The following is a 21,263-nucleotide window of genomic DNA, read 5'->3' on the forward strand; positions in this document are numbered from 1 at the left end:
TAAATTCATTTGGGTGTCATGATGGCTTCTGAAGATGTTTCCCATAGGCACGAGATCACACAGCCTTTTTATGCAGAGGGTTGTTCTGTTAAAATTAACCCTGTAGTCTTGTTGGAAAGGACCACCTTCCCTTTAAACAGAAACCTTATTGACAGTTCTTCACTTCTGTGGTAGGTATTTCCAGATGGGTAATGAGCCTGTCTGCTGAGACCAGACAAAACAAATCATTCTTTCTTGACATCATGGATGTGTGTCAGGTCTTTTGCTATAGTTTATCACCTATCACTGTTTTCTCCACCTTGGAAGTTTTCTTTAGAACTGAAGCTACTTACCTGTGCCAAGTCCAAAGGTGTGTACAAGCTCTTGGCACAGCTGCCCTGTTGCAGAGGCCCTTCTGGAGGATACCTGCTTTCCTGAAGAAACAAGGTGCAGGTAAGCCAAACATACCCTAATTGTGCACCCAGCCTGTGTAGTAACTGGGAACTTCTTGTGTATTGCTGAAGCACGAATGAAGTGCAAATCTTGTAATAAATCCCCCAAGTATGATCAAATTGTAATTACTACCAAGAATATTGAAAAGACAATAACTCCCATTTTGTTGCCCGAGATTGTTGGCTTTGAGCTCTCCCTGCCACAGAAATATTGACACTGCCACAGTATTTATTTAAAAACATTTATTTGATTTTTCTCTACACTTAAAAAGATACCTGTTAATAAAATTCAGTAATTACCAATAGAGTATTTTCTTCAAAGCATAAGGCATAACAGTCAAGTGTTTCTTGTAAGTGTTAGACTTGAGAGGCTGGACTGTATTTGTATAAATACCTCCCAATAGCAAAAATTGTTCCACATTATTGACCAATCTAGAAGGCAGATTTTGACAGCCTATTTATTTCAGCTGAAAAGACAACTAGCAGAAGATGTGTTCTCTTGCTATTTTTATTCTCTCAGAGATGAGAAGACAGCACTTCTTCCCACTTTCTGTCTTCCATTGTTTTACTGGATTCTCTCAGATCCTTTCCAGTAATTTTTTCAAATAGGATTTTGTCCCAGAATTATTGTTTTCTGCTGTCTTTAAAAAAGGTCCAAAATCATTTAAGGGCTGGATGGTGGGAGGGAAGCTGTGGGTGTGTTGAGCCTTTTGAGAAGAAAAAAAATCTGTCTTAGGAAAACCTTGGAAGAAATAAAATCATAGGAATCTGGGTACTTCTAAGAATCTCTTCTCTGTCACATACTCCCTCCTCTCATGGTCACTGTTTTGTTTTTTTTTGCAGTGTAATGTTCCATATTAGTATGTTTTCATCTTTTTAAACTCGTACTCAGTGTCGGGTTCTCCCATTAGCCACAGTGGCACAGTGGTACAAGTGGTCCAAGACAAGTCTCTGTGCTGCTGTTCATGCCTTACAGGTGTACGTAGATATTCATGGGTTTTTAAAAATGAGGCAGGAGTCAGCTCTCTATGTGAAATAATTGCCTCTCTGTAACTTACTGAAAAATATTCCATGTACCTGGGAGGAATGCACTGGAAGAGAAATGTTCAGTCTGCAAGCCCTTGTGATTTATTTCCACTAACCTCGTCAATCCCATCAGTTACACGCTGCCCTTTGTTCCGACCTATTCTGATTTTACTGTGTATAAAATTTGCATTCACTCATAAATTTAGCGTAGGTTCATCCTCTCTTTTTGACTCCGTGGGGTGGCACATCTTGAGCTCTTGAAACGCTGAGTCGAGCAAATGATGTCCCAAGTGCTTCATTGTTCTCCTCATGTCTGGCATTCAATTGCTGTCTTTATCAGCTGGTACCTACAGGCTACAGCAGGTTTTTATCACTGCAAGGGGAACTGTTGAGTAGTTTTTGGTTGTGCAACCCAGGAGCCTGAGGAAAATTCCTGCTGTCTTTTGTCAACCACCTCTGCCCCAAAAATGGTTTTTCAACATCAGAACTGCATTAATAAAATGTTTATTTAGCACCTTTAAGGTTGAAGGATCCAAAAGCACTTTACAAATAACTACACACATCATCACTGAAATGCATCCAAGCAGAAAATCAGCAGACAACTCACTGCATACATTTCAAAGAGAACAGACCGTGGCCAGCTGCTTGGCCAGAAAGCAAAGTTGAGGTTTGAATGACCTGTCACAAACAGGGATCGGATTTGGGGTTGGCTTTTAAGATCTCATCTGAAAAACCGACACGGTAAAGCTGCATTCAAGCCAATTTAGCCACATCAGGAAACTGAAAATTTGCATCAGCCCTGCCAGGATTAGAGTCTGTGGTGCCAGGGAGTCTGGCCTAGTCCCAACCTGACATTTAGATGACTAAACCATCCCCTCAAGGTAGAGGACATACCGAGTAAATTCAAGTTGCAAGTATACAGTAACACAGCGCTGTTTTTTCATCCAGAATTCAGCTGTTTATACATAAACATCCCACATGTAGAGTCTCTGCCTCTTTGCAAGCACCAGGCATCAATTTACAGACCTGTAACTTTTCCAGCTTTGGGGGAAGGGGAAATGTGACCTTCAGAGTTTGAATAGCTACAATAGTCTTTCCAGGGAAGTAGTAGAAGGCACTTGGCACAGCTGAACAAAGCACCTGGAAATTATCGGGAATGATCCTCATTCCTTGGGAGGACAAAGATTACCTGCACTCTTTCCAGACATAATGCTGACAGTTCATAAGAAGTATAGGCCAAATAAATTCTGAGCAAGGTCTCCTTTTCTACAGAAGTACTCTCAAATCCTGGAAACATCTGATGAACGTACACAGCCCAGTTCATCCTTGTTGCAACTTGACAGAAGAACTTGGGCATGAAAGTGTAAATGTGGCTTTGTTACTCTGAACTACATCTCCTGGCTGTAACAAGGATTATGTTTTCCACTTCAGCAAAGGAAAATTATAAGGCTATTTTTATACAATTTGAAAGCACTTAATATAAAGTTACATTAATACACTGCATCATATGGCCTATCTGTGGAGAAAATACTGAAATACTACCATAGGGCTGTTCAATACTATTTTTTTTTCTTTCAACTTTTTATCTTAATACTAGAAAATATATAAATCATTTACATGACTTTATGCAAAAGAAGGCACAGCCGGTTATAGTTTACACAAGCGCAATGCATAATATGCAGAAAAAGGGATTAAAAAGAAGCTTCACATCCCTAATAGATACATTGTTGCAATCCATTAAGAAAAGTACTTCATCAACAACAGAAGTGTTCAACACTTGAGAGCTATGATATAAAAAAATTATAATTCATTTAATGCATAACAGATTTATATATACTTTTATATATAAACACTGTTGAAAAATGCTAACATAATAAAAGTAGATTATCCATGTAATGAAAAGTGCAAACCAAAGTAATAAAGGGTTTCACAATGTCCTTCTCATGACACAGGAAAAACTAGCCCATAGGAATGAAGTGTTAAATCCACCAATACATCCTTGGTGTGATGAGGCATCATCAGGATTTCTGAGCATTTGGAGAAAGCAGTATTGGTGAAGAGGCTCTGTCCAGACTGGGGAGTGGCACTGGTATGTGACCATTTAGCAGAGTTGGAAACTGTAAGAGGCCAAAAGGTAGAAATGAGTGTTCATCTCAAAACATTCAGCCCAAGAAGCCACCTGGCTTTAGCATTAGCAACTGGCTCCAGATGGCTTCAAGAGTTGTGATGTCTATACAGTAAGACATCTACCAAATGCCTGCATCAGCTGTTAGGAATGCAAGATAGAGGACAAAACCTGAATAATCTGTAAATGCACGAGGATATAAAAATCTGTTATTGGCTATTTTTTATATAAAAGTTCACGTAATACATTTATCATCACCCTGGAAAAGTAAACACTACAAAACAATCTTTGCCGTCCATTCTGTTTCCAAAAATATTTTTTCAGTCTACACATTATTAATTACAATACATTGGTTTTGTCTTTCTTTTATGCAGGAAAGAGTTTGGCAAAAGTGAAACTTCAGATGTAGTTTTAGGGCAGAAAAAGTACAACTGGGGATACAAAGTTTGGGGAAAATTACTCTCAAGTAATTACAGTTTCTGTATTTACTCAGAAACTACAAACTAGCTACACCATTCAGCATGCAAAGCAGAACGTGTAGTCATTTATTGTCACCTGCTGCTTCAGAAGTGCTGTGCAAAAAACTTATCCACTACAGAAGCTGTATAGTCGTAGTTCATGATGGCATGGTGACTGCACCTTGCCTGCAGGGTGGGTATTGACTAGTTCTTAACATCTGACCTGAGAAAAAGTAAAGCAAGTAGGTGGTATAAACTTGCTGCAGCATGAGGCAGGAATTATCCCAGTGGTAGATACTGATCTGGCCTCGAGGCCCAGCTCCATGAGCTCTGCTGGGTTTCTGCTGGCTTGAAGACAGAGCTGAACAACTTCAAGCATCTGGTGTATTTTTGCCCCTTATCAGATCAGTCCTTGGACAGCCAGCTGTGGTGTGACCACGCCCTCCACATGCATATAATGACGTGCTCCTAACAAGTTTCCTCTTCCACCCAGATGGTACTTGGTGATACCTGTCTTCCACCACTCCGCGTAAAGCCGGGCCGGGCAGCGCGGTGCTGCAGGGCACCATGCTCCTGGTGGGGCCCAAACTGGCTGATGCCTCTGCTTTAACCACACCAAACCCCAGGAAATACTTCCATCACTTCTGCCAAGATTCATTAAAATGCAGAACCTGATTACAAGCTCTTCCCTGGGTATGCATGGAGTGTGGGCTGGCCTGTGCAGGCAGCCTGAGGAGAGCTTTACCCTGACGCCTACACTGGCTGACCCATCAGTTCTAGGTGGGCTTGGCCAGAATTCAGCTGTGGTTTTCGTTTCCTGTTTCTGTTAAAACAAGGCTTTGTGCTCTACAACATGTCATCATGGCCTTTGCTTGAATCAAACATCATTTATAAGGCCCTTTGGGTCTCTCAGCAGGGAAAGCCAAGGCCACTCCTCTCTTTCAGTTCCCCCAGGGAACGGCCAACGTGTCAAGCTCATTCCAGGTCTCGGCACAGGCACTTCTCAGGTGAAATGTCTGGCTGTTTCTAACCGTGTGTGCAAATCTAAGGTCCAATAGGGATTAATGAGCTTCTTGAAAACACAAATAAGGAGTCCTGAGCTCCATGTGCAGCTGGAGTTAGAAAGACTGACTATCCCAGTACCTGAGCCACTACTTGAGCTGAAGCCCAGCTCTGAATTTGAGCAGTCAGCCTTCCTGTAGGTTCAGAGACTAATACAGGGTCCCTGTCTAGCAGTAGCCTTCTCCTCTGTTAGTGCTGGCCCTCCACAGCTGTCAGGGTGTTCATTCCAAGGGTGTCCATTCCAGGGGTGTCCTTGCGCCTTCAGCTGTGCAGATGGCCACTGGGTTCCTTGCCAATCAGCAGATCAACATAATTCCTTCTGTGACTTAATGAATCAGCTGTTCTGCAGCAGCTACAGCTGGAGCTGCAAATACCCACTGTCTTCTTCCTGAGCTTCAAGCAAATGCTGCAGCTGACTGCTGTGGCCATTGTGGGTTATTTAGTAACTTTTGTATTTACCACATCTCTATAAAACTTTGAGAATTTTATTCTGCCAACACTCAGGAGAGAGTGGGCACAATGCTGCCTTTCTGCTGTTACATATGGCAAGGTCATGCTCAGAGGTGTGTCCTTGGTTGAGGACACATGGGTAATTGGCAGGAGAACTGGAAATAGAGCCTCCAGGTTCAGAGAGCCTTGTCTCTCTGAGTGAGAAGTAGCTCATTAGGACAAAGGATAAACCTACACCCACCTCACTGGGTGAAAACCAAACTGTCTTGGTTTTCCCAGAGTCCGTGTTCCAGCCCTCTCCTGGCAGGTCACTGAGTGGTCTGCACTCTTCCTGCAGCTCTGAGCTCTGTTACCTGCTTTCTCCAGGTCCAGCATTTACTTCTCTTTCCTTCACATGTGTGAAGGAAATATATGTGTGCTTTCTGCAGCAGACACTGCCCTGCAGGTTCTGACTGTGCTGCCAAGAATTGGAAGAGGGTACAAGAAAGCAGACCTCTGTAAAAGTGCCTGTTAATGCCTGTATTTTCTTGATCTGTTTGAAAAGCTCCAGATTGATGTGAAGAGATGTTCCCACCATGTCTCTTCCATATGTGTGCGTTTAGCAATGAATGAACCTGTGCATTGGGAAGACCTACCTGGAACAGAGTGTTTGGTCCCTGCAGCCTGGCAGGACTCAGGGGAGCAACAGGACTCAGGCTGCTCCAGAAGTGAATGCTGGACAGCAGCGGGCTGGGGGTCAGCAATAATCCATTGGGGGTCTGCAAGACAAAAAACACTCCATGATGCACAACTCAGAGTTACAGCACCATGCAGCACTCACCACCCCTAAAGCCTTACACAGCAGCTACTGGCTGTATTTTCCAGTGAATGCATACAGCGTGATACACAGCGTGTATATACATACAGATACACAGCGTGGTCAGCAGCAGCAGCCCATCCAGCCCTGCATCCTGTCTCTGGATACCTGCACATTTTGTATTCCTTCATATGCAAATTGATTTAATTTCTGTTTGCTTAATGAGATGCACAGTTATTGAACCACACTCATGCAACTATGTAACATAGAGAATAATACCTTGTGTGCCCCAGTGCCTGCCAACACCACCTAGTCTCCTTCAAAATCAGTTTTTACCTTTCGAAGGGCAGCAGTTCCTTGACCTGACTGCAGCTTTTGAAGCATTACTACAATTGTGTGTGGAGCTGGAAGAATCACTGCTGGCCTTTGACATTCACTCCCCTGATGGCACCTCTTTGTAATGGAAGAGGGTTCAACAGGGAGAGAGTCAGGTGTATGGGCTGGGTGCCCAGGGGGACAGCAGAGAGCACAGCTAATTGTTTGAGAAGAACCAAAATGGCAAGAACCTAGAATCCAAGGCTTTTCCCAGCTCAGAGGTGCCTCCTTTCAGTGCCACGAGGCACAAGAATTGCTGGGATTGCCCACAGCATTCTTAAAGCACAATTAGAGGGGAGGTAGCGTTAGAGCACATGCAAATCTTCATTCAGATGAAGAATTATGTTAATTATTCTGTATCCAGAATATCTTTTATCATGCCAAAAAAAGAACATGTGACACTTTTGAAAAAAGTATTTGGCATAATGAGTTAATCTTGCCAGTAATCTTGATGCCAATTATCAAAATCAGTCCTATTTAGCAAAGCACTTAATGGAATTTGAGTACACACTTAGCAAGCAAGCATGTGCTTTGCAGTCTCAGTGCTCTGCTGAACTGGGGCATCCTTTTGTCCTGATTTTAAAATATGTAAAGAGAAGACCAAAGACAGAGAGTACCTGCATCTCCCTGTAGCAACCAGCAGGTCATGTATTCTGGTGCTCCCCACCAGGCCAGAAATACAAACTCCCACGCAGGGCAATTGCAGCCGGGGGTCTCCCTTAGCAGCTGCTGACAGCAGGGCCCATCACCCCCGCTCTCTGGCAGACCCTGCAGGCAGCAGGCTCACCCAGGCACTGCCATGGCTCCCGTGCATTTGGGGTGTCAGATTCCTCTGCCGAGCGGTGCCCGAGGCATCGGCTGCGGTGTTTGGGGCTCAGTGCAGGCGCGCGGGAACACAGACCTGCTGTGACGGGACTGCACTGCAGCTCACAACAGGGTCAAACTGCTCGTTTGGCACCAGCACAAGAGACGGGAAAGACAAGGAGCAGCAAATATTAGTTATCCTCGTGATTCTGAAAGGCTCGTTAATACAAAGACCTTGGCTGCTCTTGAATGGTTTTGCTAAGGAATCTCAGATGAAGTGGGTTTCGTGGAGAAATGTGCAGGGAAAGGACCCTGCCACCTTCACTGTGCTGTTTTTGGATCAAAAACACCAAACCCCATGGCAGAATAAATAAGTATTACCCCAAGGAGTAATAAACCTGTGCTATCACCTGGAAAGCAAAAGGTGGTGATGCAGTAAATCAGCTGGTCACAGGAGTACTCCAGTCAGGGTTGGGATATATCTGCATGCCAACAAAAGGGGCAAAGAGTGGATGGAGGCCTGGCAAGGAGAATATGTCAGTCTTGATCTCATCAAGTGACAGCGCTTGTCAAAAAACCACTTGACAAGTGAGCACTTGTCAAGAGTCCTTTACAAACACGCTCTTCCCAGGGGCATGGTGCTTTCATGGGGAAGGAAATCAGCAGCACCAGCAAGAGCCTCTTTCCTGTGCCACATTTCAAGCTGATGCTGCATTGGCAGGCGGATACTGGTGGAGATTTATGAGACTGACAACACACTGATTTAGGTCAGGATAAATACTCAGATCTACTTACAGAAGAGCCTACTAACCTTAAAACCAAAGATATAAGTAGCTAGACCCAACAACATTCAACTAAGGACACAGTACTGTGGCAACTGTACCAAGAACTCCCGTGGTTAGCCTCCATTCTTTATTTTTTCCTCTAAGAAGTTGCAGTTATCCAGAACTCCAAGTGCAGTTCTTGAGGGGGTCTTCTGAAAATAATGAGTAAGACTTGGAAATGTTTATTCCTTCGTAGATGCAGCCAAAGCAAGTCCTCAGAGACACCTGAAAAACTGAGTTGCCCTCCATTCATCCCTGGAAGCACGCTAACATGCCTAAAACAGTGCTAAGCAAAAGCTCATATCCTTTGATGAGCAGGGCACTAATGTCTGCAAGTTCTGCCAGAACCAAGAGCCAGCCAAATGAAGCCTCCAAATCTGTTTAATATTTAATGCAAAAAGAGCACAGGGCATCCCAGGCTTGTTCTCAGTATTGCCATCAGCCAAGTATCAAAACCACCCAGAGGAAACCTAAGTGTAAACACCACCACAGGACAGGCTATCCCTAAATTACACGCAGAAATTGATGTGTCACTTCATTTTCTGCCCACATGCAGCCATGCATCTGGTATTAGATGTGGAACCCATTGGGAAGTGCCTACTGTGAAACATCATCGTAATCTAAGCACAGTTTAAATAGAAATAATTCATTGCACAGAGAGGAATATGTTAAGCACTGATGCTCATGGTTCCTGACTTCTGTGACAATGTGTGTAAGTACAATCTTGTCACTTCTAGCTGTTAGAAAGCACACAAGTGCTGTCACACATGCATTTCTGTTCTAATATTGATTGTGTGTATCAAGTGCCCTTTCACAGCATTCCACCTGAGGATAATCCTCATGACCAGCAGGCACAGTGGAAAGCCATTTGAAATATCCTCTCAGGCAGCAGGACCTTCTCAGAACATACATCATTCCTGGAGCAGACATCCTGTTCTGCACCTGCCCCTGGCAGCAGGTATTTCACACTGGGATCTGGTAAAGCAGAGAATGTTTGAGATATGATGCATGTTCTTCCTTGGATAATGGGATGAGCAGCAGATTTCCTGTCTAAATTATGGCTTTAGCTATTCTGCATTGTGATATTACAGGTATATGAATAGAGCTGCTATGTAGTTTTTATTTTATATTCACTAGGATGAGTGTTTAGGATGCAGGGTGCTTCTTATCCATACTAGAAAAAGAAGGCTAAAGGAGAGGATAAAAGCTATGTTGCTATATAGTCAAAAGTTTAAATAATTAGACCCAGAAACTACCCTACACAGATGCCATATGCCTCTTCTGTGATAGGACAATCTGTGAAAAAGATTTGTGATGGCTTTAAGTTGGGTAACATCACAGCCTTAGCTATCCCTCCTGCTAAAGCAGTGCCACAATCCTCAATATAATTCCTTTCTACATCTTTCAGGGCAGGAAGTACACCAGTTCATAGGTGCATGGGAAAGTTAAATATACAAAGAAATAATTACAAAACCAGGAAACAAATCTCTGTTCATCCTGTGGTTTGGGGGCAGCAGCAGATTAAAGTGGGTTTGAAATAACTCACACTTTGTGTCTGTTTGGCATCTGATATTGTCAGATATGCTCCCTACGAAAAAAATACTGTGGTTATACCACAGTTAGAGGTTGTAAGTTTGTCAATGCATCTCAGTTTTGGTTTGCCACACTTCTTCCTGCCAAACATAACTTCACTTAAAGGCTTTATGATGTCAAAAATGGCAGCCCACAAACTGCTCTTCTTGGTGGCACAGCTTTGTATCTTGGTGGCTTACAGGTGTGCCTGAGCTGCACAGACTCGCTCTGCAGCCAGCTGACAAGCTCAGGAGAGCAAGTGCTGTGCTGGCTGAGAGCACTTGCCAACACTCCCTTCTGCCAGGCCCTTGTGCCGTGCAGGCACACAGTGCTGCCCACATCAAACACCTCCAACGCCTTCCAACAGGGAAGAGGTGATGGGATTCTGGATACCATGGGTCTTCTAGGCAGTCTGAAGTGAGAGAGGGCTTGTAACACACCTTTGTCCTCATTTATTTATTGCCCAGTTTGCTACATTCAATGCCAGTATTTGCATCAACTGATACTTCAGGGCTGGGGATCTTGGGAGATATTCTACATTGAGATAATTTTATTCTTGGATTTTTTTTGGTCTAATTTTGAGGTGGTATTGTAAGACAAAACTCACCAATGAACATACTGAGTCGTATGTATATGATTTTACTCTTCTGCTCTGAACTTCTAGGCTTTTTTTCACAGACTAGCTTGGAAATGAGAACTCGCTGCTGACATTACCACAAATATGTTATTAAAAAGAACAAAATAACCTTCTGGTTATTCAGTAGTTCTCTGCTGAAGGGAAGCTCTGGCAAGTATTCTGTGAATTTGTACAACTTCAGAAATTAAAACTGACTTCAGAGCCTGTCTTAGAAACCACTTAATTTGCTCTGTATTTGGAAATTAACAAAAAGGGCACACTGAATGGATGCAACACCTAGTAGAGAAATCTAACCAAGCATCTTACATTATCAAGTTGTGACTTAAAAAACCCCTGTGGTTTTCTTTTTGGCTTTTTCCTGTTTGTTTTGTAGATCTGGAGGCTGGTTTGAACTGATAAACAATTCACTAATGGTTGCCCATCTCCTTATTCTTTCAGGCAGTCTGTGAACTGTGATGGCTCTTCCCACTCAATTAGGAACAAACCCCAGGAGAAACCTACTTTCCACCCCTTGTTCAGAGCACTGCTGTGTATCCCTCTTTCCTGTATGTTGGGGTTTTTTCCCACCAGATGGTGACAGACCCACAGAACTAACACTTGGCCACAATGAGGGAATGCCTGGAGACAGGCAGGTCTTACCTGTGCAGTGAAGAAAGCTGGAGTCAGGGATCCCGAAGGAAGCGCGGGGCTGTTGAGGGCGATGGAACCGATGTCAGTGCTGGAGAGAATCATAGGTGGGGCAGAGATTTCCAAGCCTTTGGGTTTTTTAGCCTTTGGGGGAAGAGATGGGGATTTGGCCTTGGAGCCTGAGGAGAGGTTCAGAGGCTCAAGGGAATCTGAGTCGTGGCAACTGGAGTCAAGGAAGAAGCTCTTGTGCTCTGTAGGGAGGGGTGAGGTGGGCGACAGAGACGGTGATCTGGAGGAGGACGATGATGGAGATGAAATGCTGGCACTGTTGGGTAGCATTAAGGAAGATATTTTAGCTGATACTGAAGAGTTGAGGAAAGCAGAGGCAGTTGCTGTTTCAGAAGTAGAAGGCAACGACACCACGGGCCTCGTAACTTGTTTGTCTGTTTTGTTTGTCACAAATCTGATAACAGTTCGGACTTCTTCAACTGGTGTGTTTCCTTCTGACTTCTCCAGTTTTTCTGTTTTGATGGTCTTGTAAGGGTCTGGCTGGTTCTGCAGAGAGTTGATAGTGAAAGAGGAGTACAGGCCAGAGTGGATATATTCATTACGGCTTGTGCTTTTCAGTGCTGACAAGCTGTGCTTGTGCTGATCCCTGCCCTCCAAAGGCATCTTACAGTCGCTGTCCTGCAGCAAAAGGCTCTCTCTGCTGATTTCCACAGCATGTGGATCCATTTTTAAAATCTCAGGAAAAGAGACAAACTTGTATACAAATTTTTGTCCGATCACTTTCTTGATGATGTTCTGCAAATACAAAGAAGGTGCTAGAAAGATCAGCGTTTCAGAGGCACCCAGTACTGCACACACAAGGGCACTGCTCCCTCATAAAGCTATGCAGGTCGTTTTGTGGGCCTCCAAATGCTGATCACCCTTGGCTTATTCCAATACCTCTCTCTGCTCAGCCAGGGAGTTCACTCCTCGCTCCTCATGGTTTCCAACAAAACCATCATCATTTGGTGACAAAGACCTACTGGTGGCCTCTTTGACTTCTGCTTCCCCTGAAGCAGCTTGGGAATAATTTCTTTCCAGTAAAAGCAATTCTGCTGCCTTGTGGATTCAAGCCATGCCACCACTTGCATTCTGCAATAAATGCTAACTCCTTCATTCATGCCTCCTAAAACTGACACCAACACCTGAGGATGAAGTACTCTCAGAATGCCTGCAAGGGACAAATCCACCTCAGCCTCCTGGCACCAGCTATTTACCCCATGTTCCTTACCACATGAGGAAAGGACTGAGCTAAACTTACAGTGACTGTCTTTCTGTCAATGATCATGAGCTTACGTCTGTGAAAAATGCAACCCCTTGCAGGGGCTGGAAATGTACTTGTGTCCTGCAATATCCCATGCACCATCTCCAGGCTGGCATTAGGCCCAGGATGCTCAGTGGTGCTGGCAGAAGGCTTTCATCAGTCTAAACTGACTGTGGAAATTAATTACTGAAAGAGTCACAAACCTCTCAAAGGTTTGTAGAACTGTTTTGTTTTGTTTTAAGTGTCCCTTTATGTAAAGAACTGATTCCTTTTGAGACTTTTTAAGAGCATCCTGTTTCTAGTCCTAGTGCTCCTCCTGCAAACCCAGGCTGGCTGCCTGCTCTAACACAATTCCTAAGGATATGTGAGCTCCTCCACAAAGGCATTTCATGGCACAGCCTGGCTTAGGGACTGGAACATTTACCACCCTAAGCCAAGTGCTGCAGAACAAAACAATATATATATCCTGAGGTTTTCGTGCTAATTTCTCTCTTCTTGAAACCCCTGGTGGAGAGTTTGTTAAGTCGCCTCTGAAAAACCCTTTCCAAGAGGCTTCCCTTTAGTCCAGCACATCTGCTGTACCTCCAGCTGGTATTCTGCAGACATCTGCTTTGCTGTACATATGGGAATGTAAATATTTACAAATTTCCTAAAAATCTAATTGGTTTTTCATTCTACCACAGTTTCTGACACCAATAGTGGAAACATTTGTTAAACTGACTGAAAATGAAAGAGAAAATTAAGGAAAAGGAAAAGAGACATCATATTTCTCTATATATAGAAAACAAGTAGTGCTGGGTGCTTGTACTGCCTGCACTACACCTTGCTCAGTCACAAAAGCAAGGATCATTTTGTGAAAGAAGAATCTGCAGATTCTTCTATCAGAATATCAGAACCTCTTCTCTCTTTCAGCTGAGCTACTTCACTCTGTAATTCATCTGTCTGAATGTCTTGGCATTTAATTCAGGCACCTTCTTGAATACAAAACTAACCCCACAAAGAACCCTGGGATGCAGCTTTGCATACAGGTCAGGAGCTGTGGCACAAATAGAGAATGTTGTTTCCCAAGATGATAACAGGGATCTGTAGCAAAGAGAAGAATTAAATTCAGCAAGTTCAGACTAAAGGCATAAACTGCCCTCTTTCATGCTAAATTGTACACACATCTACCCACCTGGCAGATGCTGCAGTGTCCTTTTTTGGCCTCCAGAGGTTCAGGACAAACAGTTAGCCCACAGAACCTCAATCTGCATGAGCTTTAATTCCTATGGCTTTGGGCTTGGCCTAGATTTTTTTTTTTTTTCATTGCTAATTAGGTGCAACATTGGATGATTGCACTTTTTCTGCACTCTTGATATTGCATTCTCTTTCCAAAGAGCAAAATCTCCAACTACTCACATATGAAAAAAAAAAAAAAAAACACCATCCCAACTGGATTTTTTTTTCTTTCTTTTCTATATATATATATATTTATATTTTAATTTAAAATAATGCCTCCCCTCTGCTCCTGGCTACTTTGAATTATTATTAAATCAAGCACTAGCAACTGAGATTCTCCTTGGAAAATGTGACTCCCAGAAGAACAAGATTCAATTTATTTAAGGATTGCACTTTTACATTGATGCAGGCTTGAAACGGGGGAACATTACTATAAAAAGCAACTGAACGGACTGGTGAGTTTATACTTCCTTTGTTATTATTAAATACAGTTATATTTTAAGAACATTGCAGTGCTGCTCCTCCAACTCTGTCAGCCTGCAGCAAAGGCCCACTTAACGATGGCTGGAGATGAAAAGATTCAAGTGCAGATCCCTCAAGCACTCTGCAGGCTTCTCTTAAATGTGTAGCCTGAGGAAATCTCCACCGGCATGCAAGAGAAAATAAGGACAGAAATTAATGAAGTGCCTCAGAAAGGCACTGACTTTTCCATATTCTTTTGACAAATAATTGAAGGTAAAAAGCAGCATATTTTTACCATCACCACAGTGATCTGTCAGAATCATTCTGAGCTATGACAGTTCAAACCACAGAAGACAGTGACAGGCAGCACAACAAGCAGTTTGAAAGGGCAAAGAATTGTGCCTTCCTGCATCTGCAGGAAGACTAGACCACTTGCTTGGTAGCAGGAAAGTAATTGTATGTGAACATTTAGCCCTCTTTTATTGTTGTTGCTTGAATTTTCTGTGTAAATTCCCTCATGAACAGGCTTGCAATGAGTGCTAGTGGCTACTGGCCAGGGCTGCAGGGAGCCAGGGTAGGACTAGGTCCATGCAGCTGCTGCAGAGAAGAAATGAGCAACAGGGACAAGAGCAGGGGCTGAAGTCCAAGAGCTTAAAAAAAAACTTACCAATAGACAGCACTCTCTGACACTCAGAGAGAGGGCAGGCAGCAGGGAATGCCCCTCTTCTATTGTCTTCCTGAACACTTTCCACTTCCTCTCCTCTGCCCCAGAGTACAAAACGGTGACTGCAGCAAACGTGCCCACCCCAGCCTGCCCTGTTGAGAAGTGCTTGGAAAGCTGCAGCACCTGCTGCCTGCTCCAGCACAGCGGCCGTGCTAGGGAGCTCTGGCTCATTCACACCCCAGCACTTCAGGAACTCGCTTTATGAGCCCTTCCAGAAGCAGCCTCACCCAAGAGCTCTGAATCACCAGCTGCAGGGACGGTTCTCCTCTGTTGTCCCTGCAGCTTCAACTAGACTATACTGGGGAGGGGTTGTGGCAACTATGCATATGCACCACTAAAATCAACCATGTGTTCATGTCTTGTTTTTATCGGCTCTGACTCCTGCTCAGTGTTTGAGCCATTTACAGCAAACTAGGATGACCGAAGCATTTTAGTGGCTTGGCCCAAACCTCTTTGCTAGCAAGTTTGCTGGCTGCAGGAGCCACTTGGGAGACTGATCTGGGAGACAGGATTCACTTCCTAGTCAAATTTCAGACTAAAGAGGGATCTCAGGAGCAGGAAAACCATTTTTCCCTCTTTCCAGGAAGTGACCTATAATCAGGATGCCCGAGATGTCAAAATTTATGACAGAGCAGAATGAACTTGTCTGTAGGCACTAAACATCCCTGGTCAGAAAAGAAGAAAGACCAGAGCTGTACCTGCTGCTCCTATGTCCCACCTGGATGTGTTGCAAGTTCTCTGGCTCTAAGAGTACTGAGGGGTGTAACACATGTAAGAACACAGGTTATGAATTCCTCCCAGAACTCTATCCAGGCTGCTTCCAGCTACTGGGACACCTACCCAGACAGAGGGCTGCTCACACTCCAGTGTCTGAAGTACATATGCTGGCAGGAGGTACCTGTGGCATGATGGTCTGCTCTGAAAAATGGGAGTGTGTCCTCATCAGCATGTGCAGGCAGGCAGATTCTGCCAGCATCACAGGTTATGCAGTAATGCTTTGTACACTGTGTGTGCAGAAGCCAGATTCTGTAACATTTTTGATGCAGGCACAGGTGCTACTGCACTGTGCACTTGTACTGACCTTCGGAAGATCAAGGCTCCCATTTAGCAGGATTTCAGTCTTTCTTCACTTACCTCCAGCTGGAAGATAAAGGCTATTTCTCTGGCTAGCACCTAAGACCAGGTTCTCCACTCTCTTTACTGCGGGTTACTGAACATCCCTTTCCTCTCACATCAAACATGAACAATTTTATGTTTCTTTTTGAGGCAGGTGTTCTTGGGCTTTCTCCTCTACCCATCACCTCTTACTGAGTATCAAATCCTTTACTCCCATCTTTCAGTATGGATAGCACTATATAACCATTTATGCCATTTCAGCCAAGCACCTTCTTGACTTCCACAAATCACTCTTGGATGAAGCTCCTTCCAGTTTTCTATAAAGGTTCTTTCTAATGTCCCTTAAAGTATTTCCTTGTAACACCTCTGACCTGCACCACTACATAATGTATAGTTGGTACTCCAGCACAATCACACTGCTGTTGTTTCATTGTAGGATTCTTTTTCCCCTGAGATGTCTTACAGAAGACCTTTCCAAAAGTAAAATAATATTTTTCATTATCCTGAAGTATATCCTCATTTATATCCTGAAGTTCAGAAAGCACCCAAGCAAGGGACCTGCGCCCAAAACAATTCTTCCATGCTTCCACCCTACTTCCATGCTTCCACCTACACTTGGACATTAAAAATACAAACTAGTAACCAGGTTACAGGGTTTGACCTGTTATGGGAGGGAGTGAATGCACTGGCACCTCTGAATCCTGAGAGCACCTGAGAAGCCCTGTCCCTGCACTGCAATGAGCACAAAGCAGCCCATATTATTTTAATACTATAAATCATACTGCTAAACCATCTAAACAAGTGGGCAGCCATTAACTGAAACTAAAACTGAAAGAGACTGAATAGCACTCACTGAGTAAAGCCTCGGGCCACGTACTGTTCAGAGAAGATGCAAAAATATTCTCTGCTGCTCATCACAACATTATGTGACTGTGTAATTAAAAATGCAGCATAACTCATGCAAACATTGGCATTATCCAGGGAACTGTGACTCTTTTATTTCCTAACTTCTGAGGACTTGAATTCAACAACTTCTACATCCTATTAATGTCAGTATCAGCATGTAATTTCTTGGATTCACCCTCCTTCCCTCAGAAAAAAAACCTCACGGGAAAAAATCACTAGCTTCTCTCTTGTGGTGTCATCGTGAAATATTCATAGGGACTTTCAGTAGTCTTGAAACCCCTGGTGACTTCCAAAAGATATGTGCCATTACAGCTACCATAAAAACAAAATAACTGGATAACCTGAGGAAAAAAAGAAACTTACTAACCCTACTTTCATAGGTATTTTACTTCAAGCTGAACTGCTCTGTATGGGAATAGTGCTCAAGCATTTCCTAGCCTGAAAGCATTACAAGAGATTTCTGACAGGCAAAAGTGTGTGACATGATGAACACAAACCATAGGTAGAGGGCAGGATGCCTTTCCTCAGTGTTATCTGTCATCTGTGCTGCTGCTCTGTTGAGGCAATAGGGGAAATGCATTAAATAAAATAAGGGGGAGGGGGGAAGAATTTGGGGAACAAATGAAACAGGAAATGGAGTCTTCAGATTATCTACAAACATTTAGAAACTATAATCATGGCAGCAAATTATAATCAAGACATGCCATACTTTACATTTCCTGGGGTGCCTTTTATGTGAATTTAACATAAATCTAGCCATCAGCCTCAAACAGCATGTCATGCTTGCTTTCAAAGCCAGGCTAAGAAACTTGTCCTAATTGTGTTATTTTTCTCCAGTACTGGAATTAATTTACTTTTAAGTTCAGATGAATCAGATGATGAATTTTAACAAGCCAGTGTTCCCCCCAGCAAAAGGCAGAGCTCATAAACCCCCATTTATCCAGCAATCAGACTTTATTTCTCCATGGTGAATAATTTCAAAGATAGACCATGAAACATTAGTTCAGTGTCAACTGTATGCAGTAAGAGCAGAGGGCAGTCCAAGAACGGAAGGTCCAGCCCATGTGCCACCATAATTTCTATAAAATCACTGACCCTTGTCTCAAACTCACATGCTGCCAGATCACTTAGGTTATAGGAAGATAAATTCCTGTCAATAATTCCATAGTGCAAGTGAAGTCTTGTCCAGAGTTCTGCCTCATCCTTCCTGCTGCCACTCCCCCATTTGCAGCTCAGTGTTTGTCACATTTGTTCAGTGTGCATCCCATTTGCCCCAGCACCCCCAGCTGCCAACACATCCATCATTGCACACAAGCAGAGAGGGGACAAGGATCTCAGAAGGCTCCTTAAAGCTACCTCAGAGTCTAGACTGCTTTTAGGTTTATCTCACAAATTGGTGAATGGTCTAAAGGAAAAGAGCACTAAAGGCTGAGAGAGGCTTTTTCACCTCCCTAGTCCTTCCCCTTTTGTTCTGCAGGGGGGAAGGAAGAATGTCAAGGAGCCCTTCCTCCCTTTCTTGACTTCTTCCCCCCTGTGCTATGCAGTATAGACTGAACTGAAGGCAGAGGAAGCGTTCAGGACTGAACCCACTGCTGAGCACACCCTGCCACTCCACAAGGATTCACTGTCTGTTATCTTACACCATTCTCTCTCACACTTCGAAACCTGCAGCCAGTTGCTCTGTCCCTCTGCACTCTCCCAATAATCCAGCTTTCTCCAGTGCCTGGAACCTACATGTCATGAAACACTATATCCACAGAGTGAGAAGCTCCCACTTTTTTGTTCTAAAGGAGTTACTCTTTTAATTTAAATAGAAATAGCCATAGGTTTGGGTTGGGGTTCAAACCCTGATTGCAGTACATGGGGAAGAAAGAACTTATCCTTCTTTCATCTAGGAGCTATGACCTCCACTGCAGAACACCTGAAAAAATGGACATAATCCCTGTGCCACACTTAGATAAAACTGTCAGACAGAAGACCATCTCTACAAACAGCAAGCAGCTGCCTCAGCCAGAACCGTGATGAAGAAACTCTACAGCCACTCTGGCAGATGCTGCTTGAGCAGAGACAAAACAGATGACAAAGGTGTGTGTGTGTGTGCTAGGGGCAGGGAACTGAAAACAGAACAGGGGTTAAAAAAAAAAGGTTAAGGGATAAAAGAAGCAAGAGAGTCTCAGGTAAGGAGCCATTATATTCTATTACTTCAAAGAGATCAGAGAGATCTCAAAGCATAAGTGCTACAAATATCTTGTTCCTTGTTTTGAAGCAATGTCTGTTCAGTCACTAACAGCATATTTGGGCTCTGCCCGGCTATGCTCTTCATGCACCAGTAGGCACTCTGTCTCCATTGATCCCAGTCAAGATTATAACCAGAGGGGCTGGAGTCAAATAATGAAGCAAGCTTCCCCATGCTGAGCAGAAGCCTTTTTAGCACTTAGCTAAGGGGATGCATCACACCAACTGCTCGGAACAGGCACTGCACTGTCCTCACCGAATCCTTTCAGGCCTTCTCCGTCAGGCCACCTTTGAAACATATCAAGTGGGAAAATCTGACTTCTAGTGGACAAAACACTAACATCTCTAAATCTGAAACTGAAATGTTTTTCAGGAGAAGAAGCCCCTGTGGGTCATGGAAAGTCTGATCATCCAATTGTTCATTGTTAATTTGCAGTCACCATGGTTTTTGATCGCTGTGTTAGATTGACTGCATAGCACTGTGCCCTGCAAGAATTAGTGCACTACAAATAATAGGTGACAACAGCACTCTAAGGTCAGTCCAGAAACAGTATCTACTTTCCTCTGCCTTGTGCAGGCAGCAAACATGGCCTAATTGTGCTGAACACTGGCATAACTCACTGTATAATCTCATCTCACCCCTCTTCCTGAAAATCAAGAGGAAAACAGGCCACTAAGCACAGCTATGACGTTCTTCTTTTTAATATACAAAACCTATAACAGTCTTTTTTAAATTAATATTTAATCTTCAATAATTTAGGAAAGAGTAAAACCTAATAAATTGGAATTTATATATCTTATTGAAAAATATCCATTTAAGGAGAACTAATCCTGAGAAGATTTAATATCGATTAGTAAAAACAATATAATACTTATCAAAAATGTGCGAGGAAACAGTTTGGAAACTCCTTGAATTTACTGGAGTCTAAAATCAAGAAATGTGAATACACAAGAATTGTGTTCCATAATATTTGTATATTTGTGTTCTACAATCTTTTCCTTCTAGTATCTTGACTAGTTAGAGGAACTTCTAAGTAGCTTCCACAGAGAGGAGAAATATTATCTGGTAGCATTTCTATTGTCTTAGTCTGCATGAGAATAACAAAATTTACCTTGTCATAATAGTATCTGAGCGCCCGGCTCAGCTTGTCATAATTCATATTAGTTTTGTTTTTTCTGAGTCCCCACAGCTTAGCCACTTCTTCTGCCTTGAGTAGCTTGAATTCGCCATCATTAGACGTCCAGCAAATGAGGTGCTCGTGTTTCTGGTCTAGCAGCAACTGCAAAAGGAACTGCCACAGAGTGATTGCACTCTCCATACCTAGAAGGGACAAAGGAGAGAAATGTTTTTCAAACAAGTGTGAAAAACATTTGGGAGCAGGTGTTCCACCCAACGCTCATTTCAGTAATAAGTTCTTTACAGGAGTCATCCTACATAATTGAGAAAAGGAAGCTACCACATCATTCATAAGCAAACATCCACAAGACCTACAGGTCTTCCACTGCTTTTCCAGTATTCTTCCCACTGCTGTTCTCTGAAGGGTCACATAAAATAGAGGAAGCATTTAGAAAAGCACTGCCCACAAAGTTCACATTATACAAGGTCACTGCCAGTTCTGGCATCTTGCATTCATTGTAAGCAATCACTCCTCAAAGGAACACATAAGGCAGGGACAAAAGGACTTAATATGACTATCCACTGAAATGATACTTATAACCTGCTGTTTACTGTCAGGAGGAGTTTACTGGACTTCTTCAGATACGTCACTGTGAAAAAGGGGAGGACAAGAGAAGACCAGAGCAATTGCCTTTGATTACAGGACAAGAAGCTACATTCCTCCCACCACCAGACAGCCTGTGCCTATTTTGTTTTTTTCCAGGGCCTCAAATTAATCTTACTGCTTCTGTTTGCCAATTCAAATAGCTCAAAAGACATTCTTCATTTTTTAGAAAAGCTGGAAGTTCAGTACACTTAAGCACAGTAAAGTAAGTGATGTTTACCCAGAACCTCTCTTTAACAGGGATCTTTTCTTTCATTATTGTACATACTACTGAGAATTAGGAATATTTTTAACAGTGCCTGAGTCTCACATCTGAGGTTGG

At 43.1% G+C, this 21,263-nt stretch overlaps 1 protein-coding gene across 1 annotated transcript in view; it reads right to left on the bottom strand.

Moving 5' to 3' along the window:
• Positions 1–678: 678 nt before the first annotated feature.
• The window catches only part of ELK3 (ETS transcription factor ELK3), a 37,092-nt gene continuing 16,507 nt past the window's right edge, over positions 679–21,263 (bottom strand). Inside the window, exons 2-5 of the mRNA XM_041474330.1 lie at positions 20,273–20,481; positions 11,200–11,991; positions 6,188–6,310; positions 679–3,574 (exon numbers count right to left, since the gene is read on the bottom strand). Coding sequence (XP_041330264.1) covers positions 3,476–3,574; positions 6,188–6,310; positions 11,200–11,991; positions 20,273–20,479 — 1,221 coding nt within the window. The 5' untranslated portion in view covers positions 20,480–20,481 and the 3' untranslated portion in view covers positions 679–3,475. The remainder of the gene's footprint in view (positions 3,575–6,187; positions 6,311–11,199; positions 11,992–20,272; positions 20,482–21,263) is intronic.

Source organism: Pyrgilauda ruficollis, unplaced genomic scaffold (genome assembly GCF_017590135.1).
Source record: "Pyrgilauda ruficollis isolate IOZ18807 unplaced genomic scaffold, ASM1759013v1 scaffold32, whole genome shotgun sequence".
Classification (NCBI taxonomy): Eukaryota; Metazoa; Chordata; class Aves; order Passeriformes; family Passeridae; genus Pyrgilauda; species Pyrgilauda ruficollis.